This window comes from Argentina silus (assembly GCF_951799395.1).
Source record: "Argentina silus genome assembly, chromosome: 19".
NCBI classification, from domain to species: domain Eukaryota; kingdom Metazoa; phylum Chordata; class Actinopteri; order Argentiniformes; family Argentinidae; genus Argentina; species Argentina silus.
The window spans coordinates 5,687,143-5,706,198 of NC_139673.1; the positions used below are offsets into that span (position 1 = coordinate 5,687,143).

Here is a 19,056-nt window from a genome sequence, read left to right on the forward strand (position 1 = left end):
GATTAGGATGCAGGATTGGGGGGTATGTGTGTCTAACTCTGTGCTGTGTGTGTTTTGCAGGTAGCAGGTACACCATGTTCCGCTGTGTCCATAGGCTGAGCCATGAGCAGGTGTCAGACAGCCTATGTGACAGTAGCACCAGGCCCAGCCCCCAGGAGGAGCCCTGCAACCTCCAGCCCTGCCCTGCCTTGTGAGAGCCCTCTCTGTCTCTCTGTCACACACACACACTTATACTGTACACACACACACACACACACACACTCGCTCTCTCTCACACACACATATATACTGTACACGCACACACTCTCTCTCTCACACACACACACACACACACCTCCCACGTACCTCCCACATAAGTCACAGAGCATTCCCTTTGTGCTATAGTTGGATGAATAACCAGAAGATTAATCATGAGGACACTACTGTATGTACAGGATCTTTGCATTGTGTCTTTCTAAGCATCAGTGATTTGTGCTGTGTCTCCCCTGTGCAGCTGGGACATTGGTGAGTGGTCTGAGTGCAGTAAGACCTGTGGCCTGGGTATGCAGCATCGCCAGGTCCTCTGTCGGCAGGTGTACGCCAACCGCACCCTGAACGTCCACACGAGCCGCTGTCGTCACCTGGAGAGGCCCGAGACGGCCAGCACCTGCCAGCTGAAGATCTGCAGCGAATGGCAGATACGCACAGAGTGGAGCTCCGTGAGTGACAGCTATCAGAGCCAATCACAACGCTAGTGCTGTACACTTACCCCCCCCCCCATAGTCAGCACACGCTACAGCACACAGGGGTTTAGGGGATTTAACATACTGTACACCAGGAAGGTATCTGAACACATGAGCTTCAAAGTTGCTCAACATTATATCCAGTGCAGTATGAAGCATAACATCACTATATTGAGCGTTTATACCACAACTCGAATACTCGATTGTGATTGGTAGAGAGGGTGTTGATTATTATATAGAAGTATGTAAGTATTCTACAAAGTTAACAGTTGGGACACTCCTCAGGTTCATTGTACTGATGTGATTTCACAATAAACAGGTTCCATTCACAGTGAGACAGACAAATAGTTTACCCTTCAGTGTTTTTATTGGTCAGCCTGTGAGACATGTTTACCCCTTCAGTATTCTTATTGGTCCCCCTCAAACAGCACTCCAATGAGCCAGGCTGTGACAGGGTTCTAATGGGCTACCCTGTTTCCCCAGTGCTCTGTTCCCTGTGGAGTGGGTCAGAGGTCACGGGAGGTGCGCTGCGTCAGCAATGTGGGCGACTTTGTGGCGGACGAGGAGTGCAACATGAAGCTGCGGCCGAGTGACGCGGAAAACTGTGACATGGGCCCCTGTGCCAAGAGCTGGTTCCTCACCGAATGGGGGAATCGGGTACGTGTGTGTGTGTGTGTGTGTAGGACAGAGGACAGGTGCTCTATAAATCACTGCCCTCCCTCCTTGCTTGCCCAGGATGAACAGAATACAGAATACATCAGGAGAGGCTGAATGACAGCTACAACTGTCAAATCTCCGGTACATACTATTACAGGGAATCAGGGGAGGCTGGTGGAGGTAGAAATCGGAGGACGGGCTCATTGTAATGTATGGATTTGGATGAGGAATGGTATCAAGCGCGTGTCTGATACCATTCCTCATTCAAATCAATGTACTGGAGATTTGACAGTTGTAGCTGTCCTGACACAGCGGTTCGTATGAGAATGATATAAGGTCATGTATTTATACTGGTGTGTATTAGTGTTGTTTCTATGACTATCATATCATGCCTCTTCTCTCCACAGTGCTCTGCTGAGTGTGGGATGGGCGTGAGGACCCGCGGCGTGCTATGCATGACCAATCACATCAGCAGTCTGCCTCTGGAGGGGTGTGGTCACGAGCGCCCCGCCGACTCCCAGGTCTGCAACAACGGCCTGTGCGAGAGCCGCATCGAGTGGTTCACGGGCCCCTGGAGTCAGGTAGGAGGGTCAACGCCGGGTCAAACTGTCTTTCGAGGGCGGGGTTGTCTGGAGAAGCTAAGGACAGGGATTTAACCGATTTCACAGTGATACGTTACAGATGTTTCTTCTCAATCTCTAATGCCCTTGTATCGTACCGTTTTGACGGTGGTGTCGTATTGTCTTCGTCCAGTGCTCTGCGGAGTGTGGCGCGGGCAGCCAGCAGAGGGCGGTAGTGTGTCTGATGAAGTCGGACGAGGGCTTTAATGTCATGCCGCCTTACGAGTGTTCCTCCCTGGACCGCCCGCTCAGTCAGCAGAGCTGCCACCTCAAAGCCTGCGGAGCAAAGTGGTACCATACAGACTGGAGCGCTGTGAGTAACTGTGTGCCACACACACACACACAGATACACACACACACAGATACAGACAGACAGACAGACAGACAGACAGACAGACAGACAGACAGACAGACAGACAGACAGACAGACAGACACACACACACACACACACACACACACACACACACTCCACTTGCACACTGTAACACACTCTTAAACCTTGGATTAGGTGTGATCCAGAACATGTTGTTGATGCTGTCTCCGTCTCTGTCTCTGTCTGGGCAGTGTTCTAAGACGTGTGAGGGGGGCTTCCGCGTGCGGGTGGTGCGCTGTCTCTCAGACGACCAGCTGTCTACTGAGGGCTGTGAGGAGCAGCTGCGACCAGCGGACAGAGAGGACTGCAACCCTGAGCCCTGCATCCCACACATAGGTCAGTCACAGTAAGGGAGTACCATGGTGAGCCTGGACCAGGGGCTCCAGACTCCTCCTTCAGCCTGTAACACCGCTTGATTGATAACTAATGGCTCTGTAAGACTTGGATGACGGGTAGTTTGAGCAAGAGCTTGGCTTATTTTATAGTTATGTACCTTAAAAATGCAAAAACATGTTTGAATTCATCATTTCATGTGGAAAATAATTGGGAAAAGAAATATGGATATTTGTGATGGTAAGTTTTAAGTTGCAAAACAAAGCTGCAAAACTACAGCAAGAAGACTTGATCATTCGGTTAACTCTGAAACTCAACATCACGGACTGTCTCTGATTCTGAATATCATAATTGTGTTTTTCAGATGAGAACTGCCGAGACAAGTACTTCAACTGCAACGTGGTGGTCCAGGCTCGTCTCTGCGTCTATGACTACTACAAGACCACCTGCTGCGCCTCCTGTTTACGAGTGGCCCACAGACAGACAGTTCATCGAGGGCGCAGCTAGCCCCCAGCCCTCCAGTAGGGCTAGGGCTGGACACAATGCCCAGGGAAGGCCCTCAGTCACTGGGCCAAACACACTGACCCGGGGGGTGGGTGGGGGGTTGGGGAGGGGGACATTCTGGAGCCTGCCTGTAGGTGGACACTATCATATGAGTGCTGAAAATACACATTGAAAAAGCACAAGGAAAAACATTTGTTTTGGCTTGTGAGCAGATGGCCATTGAAAAACGAAATAGTTTGGAATGGTGGAGATTTGGAGAAAGACACATTTAACTGGGGGGGTGGGGGGGGGTGAGTGGAGCGCTGATGAGGCAGGAGGACATCAAACGGAAGATTCTGGAACCAGTTCACGGATTTTAAACGGAACCGCCAATAAAAGTACGAGTTCCTCTTCTGTGTTTCATGGGAAGCGGTTCTGCGGGACGTCGTTCACCTGACCTGTGAAAAGAAACTGAAGACGACCGCTTCTGCATCTGTGATGGGACTCGGAGCGCCAGCTACCACGGGCCTCTCAGCTTACACAACGTGAACGCAAAGAGAGCAAGGTCCAAACATTCGGTTTGTTTTGAATATTGTATAGAATGTACACATTTTAATAAGCTTCTTCACTCTTCCTTCTTTAAGACTAAAATCCACATATTTATGGTATGATTAACTACATGATATGTAATATGAAGTTGCCTGGCTTTTAAATCACCAATTATGTACTGTATCATGAGGGTGCCATTCAATTATCTCCCACTCGGCAGCCGTTTAGTTCGCCAAAGATATTTCACAGGAGTCATGTGCATTGTCAGAGAGAAAAGGCTCAGTCTTTCCAGATCCGTTCATGGTTATTGAAGATATCTTTACATTTTAACATTTTTAGGTGATGCAACACAGTTTTCCCCTTCGATAATATTTTGCAGTCCCTGTTAATGTGTATGCATTACAAGGCACTGCTGTGTATGTATGTATATATGTATGTAAAAATGAGTAAGTTGTTGAACTGAAGGCTATTCAGCTAAATACTCCCAGTGACTGAACAGAAAGCCCTCTTTATTTATTTGTTGGAGTCTCCAGGGAAGGCGCTGGTTTATCGGCCACCAGTGGCCCCTTATGGCTGCAGGGTTAACATGTCTGTTGCTTCTCCACCAATAGCTGTGTCAGAAGGGATGGAGGCATTCCAGAGCCCACGGGATGGTAAAAGCAGATGGTTAGAACCACAAACGCTAATACCTTCTAAAGAGAGATGGGTAAAAAACGGTTCTAATTTGCATGAGATAAAGACTATTATACCATGTGAAGAATGATACAAGAATTCCCTACAAGGACACAGAATTATTCACAACATGCTACAGCTGCTGTAAATGTACAGTACAGTATTCTTGGTCATAGATAGAAAAAAGGTAAAAATGACGAGTAAATATTTGTTTTCTTATTCTTTTGTAGACGCTGTAAGCATCTGTACTGTATGATAGACACATAAACTAAAAATGTACATTTTAGGAAATAAGGTGGTACATTAACAGTAATGTTTACGAATAGCCTTAACCCCTCTGTATTTTCTACTTCATACTGACCTTTTCAATTCCATCCAGCCAAGGACCATTCACTGTAACTAAAAGCTATGAGGATTCGTACTGTACTTGTGATTGTTAAAGCATTCTCATCCTGTGTTGTGTATTGTGTAGTGAGGCCAACATACTGAATGGTATGATGAACCCAATACTTACCCTAGCAAAGAAAAAGGAAAATGATGTTACAATATAGGGATTTAAAGGGGCAATCTGGGATTTAAACAACAACAAAGCGGTCTGTTTTGGTGCACAGCTGAGGGATGGGGCTGGAGAAATGTAACCGCTCTTAAATTCTTAGAGTAGGCAGAGTTATGGATACAAGGACTGACCATCCGTTCCAGTATATCAAAAATAATAGTTTACTTTTAAACATGTTTTGAAGCTATAGAGTGTTTGATATAGAGTGTTTGATAGTAAATCAAGCTTATATTCTGGGTTGTGATGGGGTAAGGCAGTTGAACTAAGCTCATTAGGCATTTATAAGTAAGATTCTTCAAGAATCAATGGTTATATATAATTCATTTAAAAGTAAAAAAAAATTGATGTACCAATCTCAGATTGCCCCGTTAACCATTCTGAATGTGCAGAGAAAGTTGATGATTTAACCCTTAAAATATTTTTAATAACTATGACTATGACTGAAAACCTCTATACTACAGTATTTGAAGTACTAACTGCAGAACTGTAAAGGGCAAGGTTTAATTGACATGTTTTGGAGACGGTATGGATAAATAAACTACTAATTATGATTGTACACATTTTGTGCATATTTGTAGACATTCCATTAATTTGTACAAATCTGGAGAAAAAAAAGTACATACTGTACAATGGATGTTGAAATACCATAATGACAAACACATGCATGGTAAATGATAGTAATACAGTAGTTTGCCTCCATGGACATGAGTGACAGGGGCTCCATCTAGAGGAGGGGGGTGTTATTACAACTGAAGTTATACCGTTAAAAATATTTTTGGGCTCAGAAAGTCACACAAAGTTACAAATTGAGGGAAATATTTGGTTCATTGGTTGGCACAGTATTTTTTATTAGAATTGTATAAATGCTCAAGAAAATACCAAGAATAAAATATCTCTTAAAAAGTAATATTAAAAGCAATTTATTAGGCACTGAAATGTTGTCACTCTTTTAACACTGTTTATAGTGGCAAGATGACCACTGTATTTCTCTTCATTTTAATAAGCTCTAATTACAGTATTCATGATGGGCTCAAAATATAGTATTGGTGGTTTAACCTGCAATTGTGTATATTATTGTGTTAGTGTTGTGCTGACATATTAAAAATTCTACTTTGTATATTTCCTTACTAGCATGCATCGATTGCATTAAGCATTGAAAGTATCGCTTATTGATATTCGTTAGACAGGTAAGATACCATTAGAGAAAGCGTGTCCCTTATAACAGAAAACATGCATTATCCCCAGGTTGCGGAGTGATGATAAACAATTTGGTTACTGTAGATCGTCTTGGAGTCATCTGACGTCATTTACATGTTCAGGGAGCTGACGATGGGACTGAAGGTCTTTGAGGAGTCTTCCATGAATTCCTCGATCTCCTCCACTGTGCGAGGGACGCAGGTGAGCAGCTCCACGCCATCTGCAGTTACTGCAATGTCATCCTCTATACGTACCTGCAGTAGACAGAGGGAAAGGGAAACAGTCAGCATTGATGAACACCCTGAAGGTCAAATCCAAGACTCACAATCAAACGGGACAGGGAATAGAGGAAGCATTTAGTGTAAAGACATTTAAATAAGTGTTGAATCTTCCTTTTGTTCTCATAAGCAATTTGAGATTGTGTGTTGCCATATACAGAGGGAGAAGTCGATGACAATAGAGTTTTCATTGACATCAGTAGAGTTCGGTGTTGTGTGACTATGGATAGGTAAACAGACCCCTCCAAAGCCGCGGAAACGAGCCAGCACTTCGTTGTTGATGAAGCAGCTCTGCGCCGGGTTGGCCAGGGCCTGGTCAAGCAGGTGGTCGATGAAGTAGATGCCTGGCTCCACCGTCAGGACCATGCGCTCCTGCACCGGACGGCCCATCCTCAGACTCTTCAGACCGGGCTCATCGATCCTCTCCACACCCTAACCAACGACACAGTCAGTCAGACGGTTAGAGCGACTGCATCAGCATCAGCACACTAGGTCAGACTCAAATAAATTACTCACTATTCCCAACTAATATCAGTTCCATTCCACACCAATATCAGCAGCTGACGTTCTCAGACGAGGCAGATCAGATCAATCAAACATCTTATGATGAGTTTTGAACATGTTAATATGACTAAACCCCATCACCTCATCACCTGACAAATATTGGCTCTTAATTCATGGATGTATTCATCCATTTACCTATTTGTTTATTCATTTGAAACTGTGATGACAGGTTTAAACCCCTAAGATGCACCATCTAACTTTGCTCCAATTTGGATGTGAATACCCTCACATTAAAGCTGAGAGTCTGCAGTTTAAATTTTGTTAAGTATATGTTTTGGTAAACAGCTAAAATAACAAATTGTGTCAATTCAAATATATATGGACCTAACTGTATGTGTTTTACCCTTCTTGTGCCAACGTGCCAAAGAAAAGAAATCTACAAACATTTAATGGACAATAAAGTTGTCTGGATCTCTCATGAAATCGCAGCACTGACCTCTGGGTAGCCGCCCACATCATGTACATCAATGCCCAGTAGGTGTCCCAGGCCATGGGGCATAAAGATGGAGCCCAGGTGGACCTTCATCATGTCCTCCACACTCCCACGCAGGATGCCAATCTTCTTCAGTTCCTTCAGCTGGACCCGGTCAGCCAGACGGTGCATCTCTGGCCACCTCACCCCTACAACACAAGTCTGCTCCGGTCACATGTTCTAGACCACACGTTTCCCTTTATCCTGGAACGTATGTCCCAAAGTGACCTCATATGTGAGGGTCAAGGGAGGCTGGTGGAGGTAGAAATCGGAGAATGGGGTCATTGTAATGCATGGTATGGAATGAGGGATAATATCAAACACGTGTTTGTTATCATTCCTCATTCATTCCATGAATAACAATGAGCCCGTCCTCCGATTTCAACCTCCACCAGCCTCCACTGATGCGGGTGATAAATACTTGACCTGTTTATGATATTATGATATGACCACCAGCTAGCTACGGTAGTTAAGACTATTCCAACGTCATTTCTGATCCTGACCATCATAGTCAAGTCAAAGACCGATTGAACAAAAGCATTAACCATCTTGCTACCCCTTATCCCCAATTTAAGGAAAACTGTTGATGAACTTCTTGTGAAATACTTCTTTAATGTCGATGACCAATACCTGGTTTGATGGCATCCAGGACAGCTCGAGACGACTTGAACACGGCCTCGTAGACGCCCTTCTGGTCTGGAGTGAACTTGCCATTGGCTGGGAAGGAGCAGGTGATGTCAGAGGAGTAGCAGTAGTACTCTCCACCCATGTCAAACAAACTGCCAGGAGAGAAGCCACAACATCACGGTTAAACTAAGCAACTGCCTCTGAAGCCTTTCTAGTTTCATTACCGAATGTCTGAACAAAAATGGTTCACAGCTTGCGCATCAGAATGAATAAAGGTTTGGAGCAGAGGCTGTTTGCATTTAAAAGGTGTCCACGTTGTGTCACCATGGGGGGGTTCCACTTTAAATCTCGACCAGCGGACAACACACAGCAGCTTGCCTCAGGTTGAATCTCAGTCCACTGTGCTTTGTCTAGACTTAAAACGAAGCCCCTGAGAGAGCCACACAAGTGCAAAAATCCGTCTAACTTCTAACATATTATCTGAACCTGACCAACTTTAGAGAGACCAATGTAAATACATGAAAGCGTCTTTCAAAGTGTGATTTCTTTCTCTCTGGGAGCACATCAAACTAAGAAAATAAAACAAAACAAGGGAGCGGAATAAGTTATGGAAGGGATTTTCTGATGTCGACGTCTCATCAAACATATATATTAAACTTCAAAGGGCGTAGACCTAACGAGCTGCAGCTCAGATTGAACAATGGAGAGGGTAGAAAAGGCTGTTCCAGTTGGACGATGATACTTGAAAAAACATTCTCATCCTCTCTGACACTATAGTATGATATCAAATCAACCACCTCGGGAAATTAGACATTAAAGCCTCAATCACACTCATAATCAAAGACACTACTGCAGATTTGGTAGCCCTGTATAGTACATGGATAGCATAGCGTATATATCAGAATCAGAATTAAGTATATTTGCACATACAGGAAACTGACTTGGTGAGGTTGGTGCATGGGACATAAAAAACAATATATAAGCAAAATATTAACAAAATAGCAAAAACAAACACTAAATTATGTAGGCTGTGCAAGGCTAAGAGGCAATGAGGCTGTGAAATGGCTATGGAGCATGTACACTATCAATTAGAATAATCTTAAATAAATATAAATTACACTGTCAGTGCATTGTGTGTGTGTGTGTGTGTGTGACAGGGTGGGGTGGGGGGGGGGGGGAGTGGAAGTCCCAGAGTCAGTGAGAGGTAGGGAGCTTGTTTGTGAGCCCCACTGCCATGGGGAAGAAACTGTTTCATAAAATAACAGGTAAAACACTGCTAGAGCATGAACAACAGGGGGCGATGTAACTCTGTCTGGTGTACAGATGTACACAAAAAACAAACAAATAAAAAGAGGGTTAGGTAAAAAAAAAAAAAAGGCCAAATGAAAACAGAACCTACAAGAAATCAAGTAAAAGATCTACTCGTCATTATTACAATAGAGTTATGTTGATACGAATTGATATGAATACTGACTAACCACATGTCCCCGTCCTCGATGGTCTTGTCATTGGGAGCGCCAGCGTGGCCGTAGTGCAGAACTGAGGAGTTGTTTCCACTGTTGAACATTTAAAACATCACAATCATCATCACTTGCAATGAGAACGAGAGCCATTTCTGTCTGGCAAAATCTACCTCTTACTCCGTCTGTACAGTAGATAATGAGAAGGGAAATATAACAGTTGAACTACTAAAGTTATGCAACTGTGACTAATTGTTAAAAGTTCACAAAGGTTCAGGCAAGACACTTTAAGGAGAAGTGCAGCTGGGCATCAGGGACAGTTCACTGGTTCACTGTTAATAGCATTTTGAGTAGTGAAGGAGGGAAGGGGAGGGGAGAGGAGAGGAGAGGAGAGGAGGGGAGGGGAGGGGAGGGGAGGGGAGGGGAATCTGGACTTACGTTCCACAGATGCAAGTGTAGGAACAGTGACGCATCCCCCCACGAGTGTAGCAGTAGTGCTGGAACAGACTGCAACAGAAAGGCACCAAACAGTCACTAACATAACACATACATAACATAAAACCACACAAAAAAACTCCAACATCTAAATCATAGGTAGGATGATATATGGGGAGGCTGGTTGAGGTAGAAATCGGAGGACACGCTCATTGTTATGCTCGGAATGGAATAAGGAATGGTAACAAACACACCATTCGTCATTCCGTTCCATGCATTACAATGAGGCCGTCCTCCGATTTCCACCTCCACCAGCCTCCGCTGGATGATGTCTACTATGTGTTATGATTAAACAGACCTGCCCTGGGGGCAGAAATATGTCACTTGAACTGGTGTAGCAGGGATGTTGGGCAGTGAGAGAGGTAGAGCCTCTTATCAGTGGTGGTGTGTGACTGTAGTGCAGTCAGAGGAACACACCTTTAAGTTTATAGGGAACGCTGTTTTACTATCTCCTTTATGTGCAGACTGTTCATTACACAACCTTCTGACCATGCAATATAACATCAAGGGCTGCCCCACAATAACATCTGGCGCTTTGCGTTCCCACTGCATGCTATATGGTTGGCATACTCCTAGTGACATCAAGGTCCACTCACCTCTCCATTTCAAATTCTTTCTGTCCAGGTTTCACATGCTTCATAAGCTGTAGAGGAAAGAAATGCAGCTTGTTGTGAGTCTTTTCAGTCATCGCTGCTTTGGCTTAGGGGTAAAAATGTGTAGTTTAAAGTTACTGTTCTTATTCAGCAATTAAAATTAGTTCCCATAAAAATCATTTTCAAGTGTATTTCTCATCAGTCAACTGTTGATGTGGTCGCAAAATATCATCACTTTTTGCATACAAGATTGATGTCCTAATGACAGGCTTGTACGTACTTCTTATGTCATCTCACTTTTCCAAAAAGTATCTACAAGGCTTGTACGCACAATTTAATAATATTTTTGGACCAAACTGAGGAGAAATATTCTCCAAAATTATTTTTGAGTCAAATACTATTTGAATACTGTATGTACAGTAGAGGGGTAGGACAGGTGAGTGTTTGATGTAACACATTAAATAAAGGAACAATAGTCTGCATTGACTTTGACAGAACCACTCAGCTTCAGGAAAAGGATAATCAAGATGACGTGTTATCTCACCACTTACGAAAAGCTATCTGACCAGTTAAGAACCGCCCTGTCACACATCACTAACAGCTACTGCTAACCTCTCATCTTAAGCGTATCTGAAGAACATTTCTATAAGCTGAAAACAGAGCCTCAGAAAATCCTGATACCCCATTTCCAAAATGCAGATAAAAATGAGCGTGGAGTTCATCTCCCCCTGTGGCAGGTCTGTCCGGCCTTGCAAGATTTTTACCTCTTTATGGGCTTCACTGGAAATCCTGTTAGTGTAACGCAGAACCTCCAGCTCCATATCAGTCTTAATCAGCCGGCTGCAGGAGGAGAAGGGAACCGGGAGTCAAGGACTTTTAAACTTCATCATTAGATCAACTGCTTACCACGCCAGGTGTAGATCTCTCCATGTTATCATGCATACACATACTGTAACACCCAGCCGGAGGTGAAGGAACCACCAAGAGAGCCAAAGCTTTCTGAACATGAACTGTATGTATGGGAGATGGATGGACGGCTCAGACTTCGGTGAAAGATCACAGTTGAGAGAAACTGCACTAATGATGCCATCTTGTTAGCGAGGTGTTTATGACAGTCTATTCTTGGTCATGGTTCCTATCACCATTTCTATCTTAATGATTCTCCTTCATGTTGGAGATGCAGTCACCACCTCAGATGACTCAGTGTGAAACAGCCACAGCAGACTAATAAGGTTTTACAAAAATAGTTCCACATAAATAACACAAGAGCTGCGGTAACTAATGGTTACGGGGTGGCAATCATTTTGGCTACAGAGCAGAGTGAAGCACTATTAAAATGTTATTTATTTTTTTATTCATTACCTCAATGAAACAAACCCTTAACAAACACACATGACAGTGGTAAATATGCACATTTGCTATTTCAAAACTCCAAACTATTTTAGAAAGCATTTTTCAGGACCAAAACAGCATTCGTAAATGAAATATTTATTTCAAGGGATCTCATTCCCTGATCGCTACCATTAAACATCGTCATTACAACCATGAGAAAGCTTGAATGTCACATATTGCACCTTTAAAGAGATGTGCCTAAACGGCTTTCCACATCATTTGAGAAATGTCAGTTCATCAGACTGGTATGGAGCCAAATGCCAAGGGCAGCCAGGCAAGCACGAAGACCATTACAGCGGAGCAGGCTGGCTTACAGCTCTGCCTGGGAGGCCAAAAACAGCCCAGAGAAAAGCCTCTGCTTCTGACTGCACACACTCAATTACCTCAGTCGGCAGAAGGAGCAATGGCCGCCGTCTCACCGATGGCTATGAGAGTGAAGACGTACTGGAAATACTGCTGTAGCCTATTTTCATTGAATAAGGCTACGGACAAATTGAATGGCAAGAATGTTTTTCATTCATGGTCTTGAAAACAAAGATGGGCACACATCCTCATAAACATTGTATGTGATGTATCAGTTGTTTTAGATTCAGGCCATTCAGGGATTTAATACTGTAAACCTCAGCAATTCAGAGGTGTCTCTTCAGTTTGCTGAAGCTCCATAATGGCGCAGATCAGACATCAAATTTAGAATCTACACTAAAGTCTAAGTGGGGAAAATGTTAATACAGTGGCCTTACCATTCCACAATGACTGGATGCAGGAGAGAGTTGTTAACTTCGAATCTGTAGGTATAAGGTCAAGGGTATTGATCAAGGCACAACATATAACCACACAACTACACAACCATGCAGAAAATAATGTCATGCCATGAATTACTAATTTACAAGCAAGAGCAATATGTATGTATACTTCAACCAAATTAGTTTCAGAATGAGATTAATTACCACCGATCCTTATGCTGGAGCGTTTGCTGCATGCCTGCTAAGAAAACTCCTACGACCTCCGTGAACAATGTACAATTACACTAATGAATAATTGATGCCAGTTAAACATACCGGCTGATTCCTTCAAAGGAGGCTTCGCGGCAGGTACTTCCGCTATCAGTATTCAGTCCTCGCTGGAAGAATAAAATATACTTGTGAGGCCACTTTCAAGTCTCTATAAATGTCAATGTCAATCCATGGCTGGTGAACATGCAATCGATTTACTGTGTCTGGCCTAAAAGGAAAAATGGACTGATCTAAAGTCTGGACAAAGAGAGAGAGAGAGAGAGAGAGAAAAAGCTAATATCGATCGTTGAGAGTGAGTGAGTGTTAAAACAATTTAAGCTTATCCTACGAGTTGGAGAGTTCATTAAGACAAGAGTCATTTGTATAAGGATGCCGCGTACCAACGTCAGGAGGGAAGCAGGCTTCAGGTTGGACAGGACATCAGCGACCTGAACGGGTGCAGAAAGGAAAGCATTAATGAGGGAAGAGACAGAAGTGGCGCTGGCTAATGGAGAAAAACAAACTAAGCTCATGTTTTCTTATTATCCTGGGCTGCAGACAGGAAGGTCCCTCTCATAAGCAGTGATGTGGCACCATGGCTCCCCTGGTACTGAGCACATAAAATGACAACGCTGAAATGAGCTTAGGACAGTTTATGACTATTTATTACACCCCTTCAAACAGCTTAAAAGGCAACACAGCACTGTCATGGAAACACAGCCCTGATTTGATCATGTTCATAGGGAACATCAATATATATGAAGAGAATAATCTGAACATCATTACTGTTTTATTCATCGGTGGTACAGTACTTGGTATCACAAAGCTGAAAGGACAAGAAAACTAAACTCTCCATCTTCAACCTGTTCCTCTCTCCTCATACTGTCCTCATTTGCTTATTTCTGCCTGACGCACAGGTGTCTGCATCTTCAAACACCGTCGGGGGAGCGTCAACTCCACCACCTGCATACTTAATCTTAATGTGCCATATGCCTGGGTAAGACAGCTAACATCAAGCTCATTACCATGCTGGTCTACAGGGAAAAAAGACAGACCTGAAGTTATTCAGAAATGCATCATATGGTTGTTTTGTTTCGGGGAAGAAGCGTTTGAGACGCGGACACTTGGGAGACTAATTTCAGTGGCCTGTCATAACAAAAACACATTGATTCAACTCCTAAGGACATTGAAAGGAATGACAGGGTACCGAGGGTCCTCACAACCTAGCCTAGCCTAGCCTAGCACACCAGAGCCATCAATGGTTATACACCTCTTGCCACTGGTCAAAGAGTATAACAAATAAGAAGCTCCTGGCTTCCCTGACCAGTGATGTCGGTTTCAAAAGGCTTTCATCTAAAAACATAACAATGATCCCTGCACAGATAACATGTGTATGCAGACATGCACACTTACACACTTACACACTTACACACACACACACTTACACACTTACACACTTACACACACACACACACACACACACACACACACACACACACACTTACATCACAGGTGTATTGCACTTCATCAACGGCGTATTTGTCCTTGAAGTGTTCCCTGGGATGAATCCTGTCAACACAAACAGAATCTTTTTCAAAACAGTTACCAAGTAAGTTTACAACGTATTAGAATACGAGTCCTAGTGGTAAATTTGACAGTTTATAGATGTGACTCACTTCCCCATCCAGGTGGCATAGCTGTCTGGCAGTTTGGGGACAAAGAGGATGCATTTTCCCGCGTCCACGTCGATGGATCCGTAGCAGTCGGCCTCGGTCACTCCAAAAGCCCAGTGAAAGAAGGACTCCTGCAGAACCACGTGAGCAGAAGAAGTCAGTCAGGGCCCTCACATCTCTCTCCATCAGCGTTCATGTTCAGCTCATGTTATTTAACCCAGGTGCAGTCTGGGACAACAGTCTACAGTAACAGCCTCCCGGGAGAAGCACTGAAGCGATAAGGAATATGCAAACATCATGCTCAATAATAAAACCCAAGAAGAAACTAATGGTGTGAGCTTAATGGAACAACCAGGGAGAGTTGTCAGCTTTTTATTAGATTTCAGCAACACAAAGCAAATATTACAGGAGGCAAGATTTTAGCATGTTTATGCTTTAATGAGAGAGTTCGTATTCTTTGGCTAGCCTGTTGTTCACAGAGCCAGTTCATTATTAACTTAGACTTTGCTTCACTGCTTCTAAAGGCTGATTCATAGGATTCCTGCTGATAGCTCTTTCCTACATTCACACCTAGAGGACAATATGATGGATGATTGGCCGAGGACTGCTCCGCTCTGCCTCTAGGGAGGGTAACTAATAGAATAGGAGGCAAGTGGGCCGGTACAGAGTGAACAGCATGTCCACTAGAGCAAAAATGATTTACTCCCTTATCAACAGGCAGTAACACATCTGAATCAGCTAGCATTTTGTGATAGATGGGTATCTGGAAGATGATTTTTTCCTTAGGAGAATAAACTACTCTGATACAATTATAACCCCTGACTGGGCTAGAACTCAGGTCCTATACATCATGGCAAGCTCAGACATATACTATTAGACCAAGAGAATATCCTTGTGGTCTGTGATGTGAGCAACATTTGGGTTTACAAGTCCCAAACAGGGCTTCCCATCACGAGAGCTTCACGAGATTCCAAATCACTTCTGCTACAGTCTCAACACACAAACACACCCTTTTCTCTTTCATATGCCTAGACTGAATAGAATACCACAAAATCTGAACGAGGCAACTTTGTGACTATTACTGATCAATCTGCAGCGCAATGATTTGAAGTTCCAAAACTGGGAGTCTCAATCTCATAGGGTACCAAATCTAACATACAGTACAGCAACACTTATAAGTTTGACATGACACCAGGGGAGGCTGATGGAGGTAGAAATCAGAAGACGGGCTCATTGTAATGCATGGAATGGAATGAGGAACGATATAACGTGTCTGATACCATTCCTCATTACAATCAGCCCATCCTCCGATTTCTCCCTCCACCAGCCTCCCCTGCATGACACTCTGGTAAACAGCATCGACTGATGTTAGTCCAGTACCTGTCTGAAGAGGAGGTCCGTGTCAGTGCAGTACCTCTGCTTCTGCTCCCCTCCCTGCAGCAGGACCACAGACTTGGGCACCAGGCCTTCCTGGGCTCTCAGACCCTGGCACAGCCGCCTCCGGTTCTCAGCAAACAGGGCCGCCGACACTCTCAGGGTCTCCTTACCCAGCCAATACACAGGTCTGCAGCAAGAAAGCATGGAGATGTTTAGCTTAAGGCCTAAGTCCTATTTGCTACTGTATAGTCTTTGGTTACCAACCCAAAGTGGGATTAGTACCTACTGTAACATAATATGTCTAATATTATCAATTATATCTCGGCAATATATTCACTGTATGAACAACATAGGCCTATTTCAAGCGATATTTCTGTGAGACAGTGGTGGGAAGATTGAGTCATGAAATGAAAATTGCTGCCGTAGACTTTTAGACCCAAAAAAAAAATGTCAGCGTTTTGTTCAACTTTAGTGAACTTTGAGGTCTTAATTACCTCCAATCAGATCTCAGTGATTTGAGATAAAACTTGACTTCTGGGCAGTGTGCCACCCGTGTTATCTAGTAACAATCTGACTTACTTGATCAAAGTTCAGACAAGTACAGTTGTCACAGTGCATTGACAGCTAAGCACCAAATTGTCCAAACTACTCGTGAATTATTACCCCAGCCTTTTTACATTTTAAATTTAAATGTAAAAAGACTCATATCGTTCTCGAACTCAAGCTACTAATTTAATTTAATTGATATCTGTTTACTTCCCTACATCACTAGGGCAGGTATTTATCAAGCAATGTTGCTGATGAAATAGGGACTAGCCAGGTATCTTGGCTGACACAGAATACCATGAATGCAACGCCATCCAGCTACACAGTACAGTATGTGAAATATGCAAAATCCTGCTAGCTCCTCTCTCTATTGTACTAACTGTCCTCCAAATGAATGAAAGGCAACTAGCTAACACTAATACCAAACTATGCCTCTCCTTCGTATCGTATGTATGGCTGGATTCCTCTTTTACTAGGACAAATCATTTGCTAGCTAGTTAGCTTCAGTAGCTAGCAAGCTAGTATACACTCGTGCACGCTCAATGCTAGAATAAGCAATTAATAACAGGTTCAAGTGGAATATGTATATAAGATTTTGAACCAAAGTATGAAGGGATATAAGAGACGGATCTGTTGTGTACTCACTCCTGGCGTGCAGTCATGGTGCTCGTTCGCTCGCGGCAGAGTGGAGTGGACGAGGCGGTCAGGTGACGTGTGATTTTGTTTGGCTCGTGAAGCCGGTCAGCTGACTTCACTTCTCCGGCTGTCACTTGCGGTTTACATCAATGATATGGATTTCTATGGTTAACATCTGTTCACATTTGATAAAAAATTAAAGTGCACGCTACTATATATAGACGATAGGTTGTTATAACTGTATGTGTTGTTTACCTGTCATTGGTGTTTTAGTCGATGATTTATTAGTTACAAAACTAATGTCCACAGTGCGGAAGGGATACTTTTCAAAAAGGGATTTCCCAGTTCCTCTAAATCTTCTTGTTTATTGCAAACAACTGGAAAATACACCCAATTCCTCTTTTTCGATTATATGATAGGACAATGTAATTTCACAATGTAATTAAATGTACATTTGGCCAACCTTGTCATAGAAATTCATTTGACCTAATAATTACAGTACATTTGATGTTTCAACATGATTGTGTTTGGGTATGTGGTTGGCCTACATTTTCTTGACCCACAACTTTAAAAGACAACAAACAAGGAAGTTCAGATTCCTCTTTGACCTTTTCAGAAATGTTATAGGACAGTCACATTGACATATTAGAACATAGGTCAAATCATTCAAGTAGGCTATCACGTTCCAATGTTGTATTGTTATGTGAAAAGGTGAAAACAATGTGAACTTTGTTAAAGAAATTCATTTGACGTAATTAGAAAAATGATCAATTATTTATTGGGTCTTGTAGCTTCAATAAAGGCTTGGAGTAAAGTTCCTCCAAAATCATTTGTCATGCTCTTGTCATGCACTTCTGCAATTCTACATGTTGTTCATTAATTCCTGACCCTACTGCATATACTTGAATCAGACAATAGTTTCTCAAAAGTAGGCAGCTATGCCTGTTCTATAAAAGTCTGTTTCCAGTTGACCAACCCTCTTGTGCAAATTACTTATTGCTGAGAATTCACAAAAGCAAGTGGTTATCTCTACACTTATCTGATCCGTTCAAGGTCTGGAAAATGCTTGCAGATATATTGTCACTGTATTTTGTTGGCAGTGACTGTCTTACCCAGAGAAGGCATCCCAACATTATATTATGCCTGACACTGGACCAGATGTCTTATTTTAATGAGCAGGAAGTGAGACACATTTCCCTCAAAGTTCCCTGCATTTACAACACCTGCTATATGCAATGATTATTCCAGGGTATATACGCCATTTAGCTGACACTTTTATCCAAAGCAACTTACATTGCAGTGAGTGCATACATTTCAGTATATACGGTCCCAGCAGGAATCAAACCCACAACCTAAGCATTGTTAGTGCCATGCTCTACCAACTGAGCCACAGAGGACCAGTAATCATGTTGCTGGAATGGAATGTAAAAGTGGCAAGTGTGCAATGACATCATACATTTCCTAGCCTGTTACATGCATAATGCCTAGGTGGTTATACACAAGTTACTGAAAGGTTAAGGTAATGACAAGTTTGGTTTAGGTAATACTGCTTCTCTTTAGCAAATGGGGTCCTTAAGTAATAATGTACTGTACTTTTTAGGTACAAGTAATTTCTATTACAAAGTTGCCCAAATGTACATTAATTACATGAAAGGTCATTGTGTCCTATCAAATAATAATAACAAGAGGAATTGGGAACTGTATTTTCCAATTGTTTGCAATAAACAAGACGATTTAGAGGAACTGGTAAACCCCTTTTTGCAAACATTAGTTTTGTAAATTGAATAA

The 19,056-nt window shown here is 42.9% G+C and overlaps 2 protein-coding genes across 2 annotated transcripts in view; one reads left to right on the top strand and one right to left on the bottom strand.

Moving 5' to 3' along the window:
• The window catches only part of LOC310819641 (thrombospondin type-1 domain-containing protein 4-like), a 29,608-nt gene extending 26,321 nt beyond the window's left edge, over nt 1-3,287 (top strand). Inside the window, exons 7-13 of the mRNA XM_083690963.1 lie at nt 61-190; nt 494-698; nt 1,206-1,379; nt 1,787-1,960; nt 2,133-2,312; nt 2,565-2,709; nt 3,071-3,287. Coding sequence (XP_083547089.1) covers nt 61-190; nt 494-698; nt 1,206-1,379; nt 1,787-1,960; nt 2,133-2,312; nt 2,565-2,709; nt 3,071-3,213 — 1,151 coding nt within the window. The 3' untranslated portion in view covers nt 3,214-3,287. The remainder of the gene's footprint in view (nt 1-60; nt 191-493; nt 699-1,205; nt 1,380-1,786; nt 1,961-2,132; nt 2,313-2,564; nt 2,710-3,070) is intronic.
• A 2,583-nt stretch (nt 3,288-5,870) lies between these two features.
• On the bottom strand, nt 5,871-17,327 carry pepd (peptidase D). The gene is made up of 15 exons (XM_083691345.1): nt 17,278-17,327; nt 16,090-16,273; nt 14,713-14,840; nt 14,542-14,605; nt 13,438-13,485; nt 13,103-13,164; nt 12,785-12,829; nt 11,417-11,492; nt 10,656-10,702; nt 10,003-10,071; nt 9,583-9,660; nt 8,108-8,256; nt 7,442-7,626; nt 6,682-6,873; nt 5,871-6,417 (listed from the first exon to the last, which is right to left on the bottom strand). Exons 1-15 carry the CDS (start codon nt 17,292-17,294, stop codon nt 6,274-6,276), a joined length of 1,488 nt encoding a protein of 495 aa, XP_083547471.1. The 5' UTR covers nt 17,295-17,327; the 3' UTR covers nt 5,871-6,273.
• Between the last annotated feature and the right edge of the window lie 1,729 nt (nt 17,328-19,056).

Bases quoted from the DNA above. Each gene is read 5' to 3' on its own strand.
- pepd (XM_083691345.1), bottom strand. The intron at 14,841-16,089 runs GTACTGGACTAA...GTGGTTCTGCAG, and splicing joins CGGACCTCCTCTTCAGACAG to GAGTCCTTCTTTCACTGGGC. The intron at 13,165-13,437 runs GTACGCGGCATC...TTATTCTTCCAG, and splicing joins CTGCTTCCCTCCTGACGTTG to CGAGGACTGAATACTGATAG.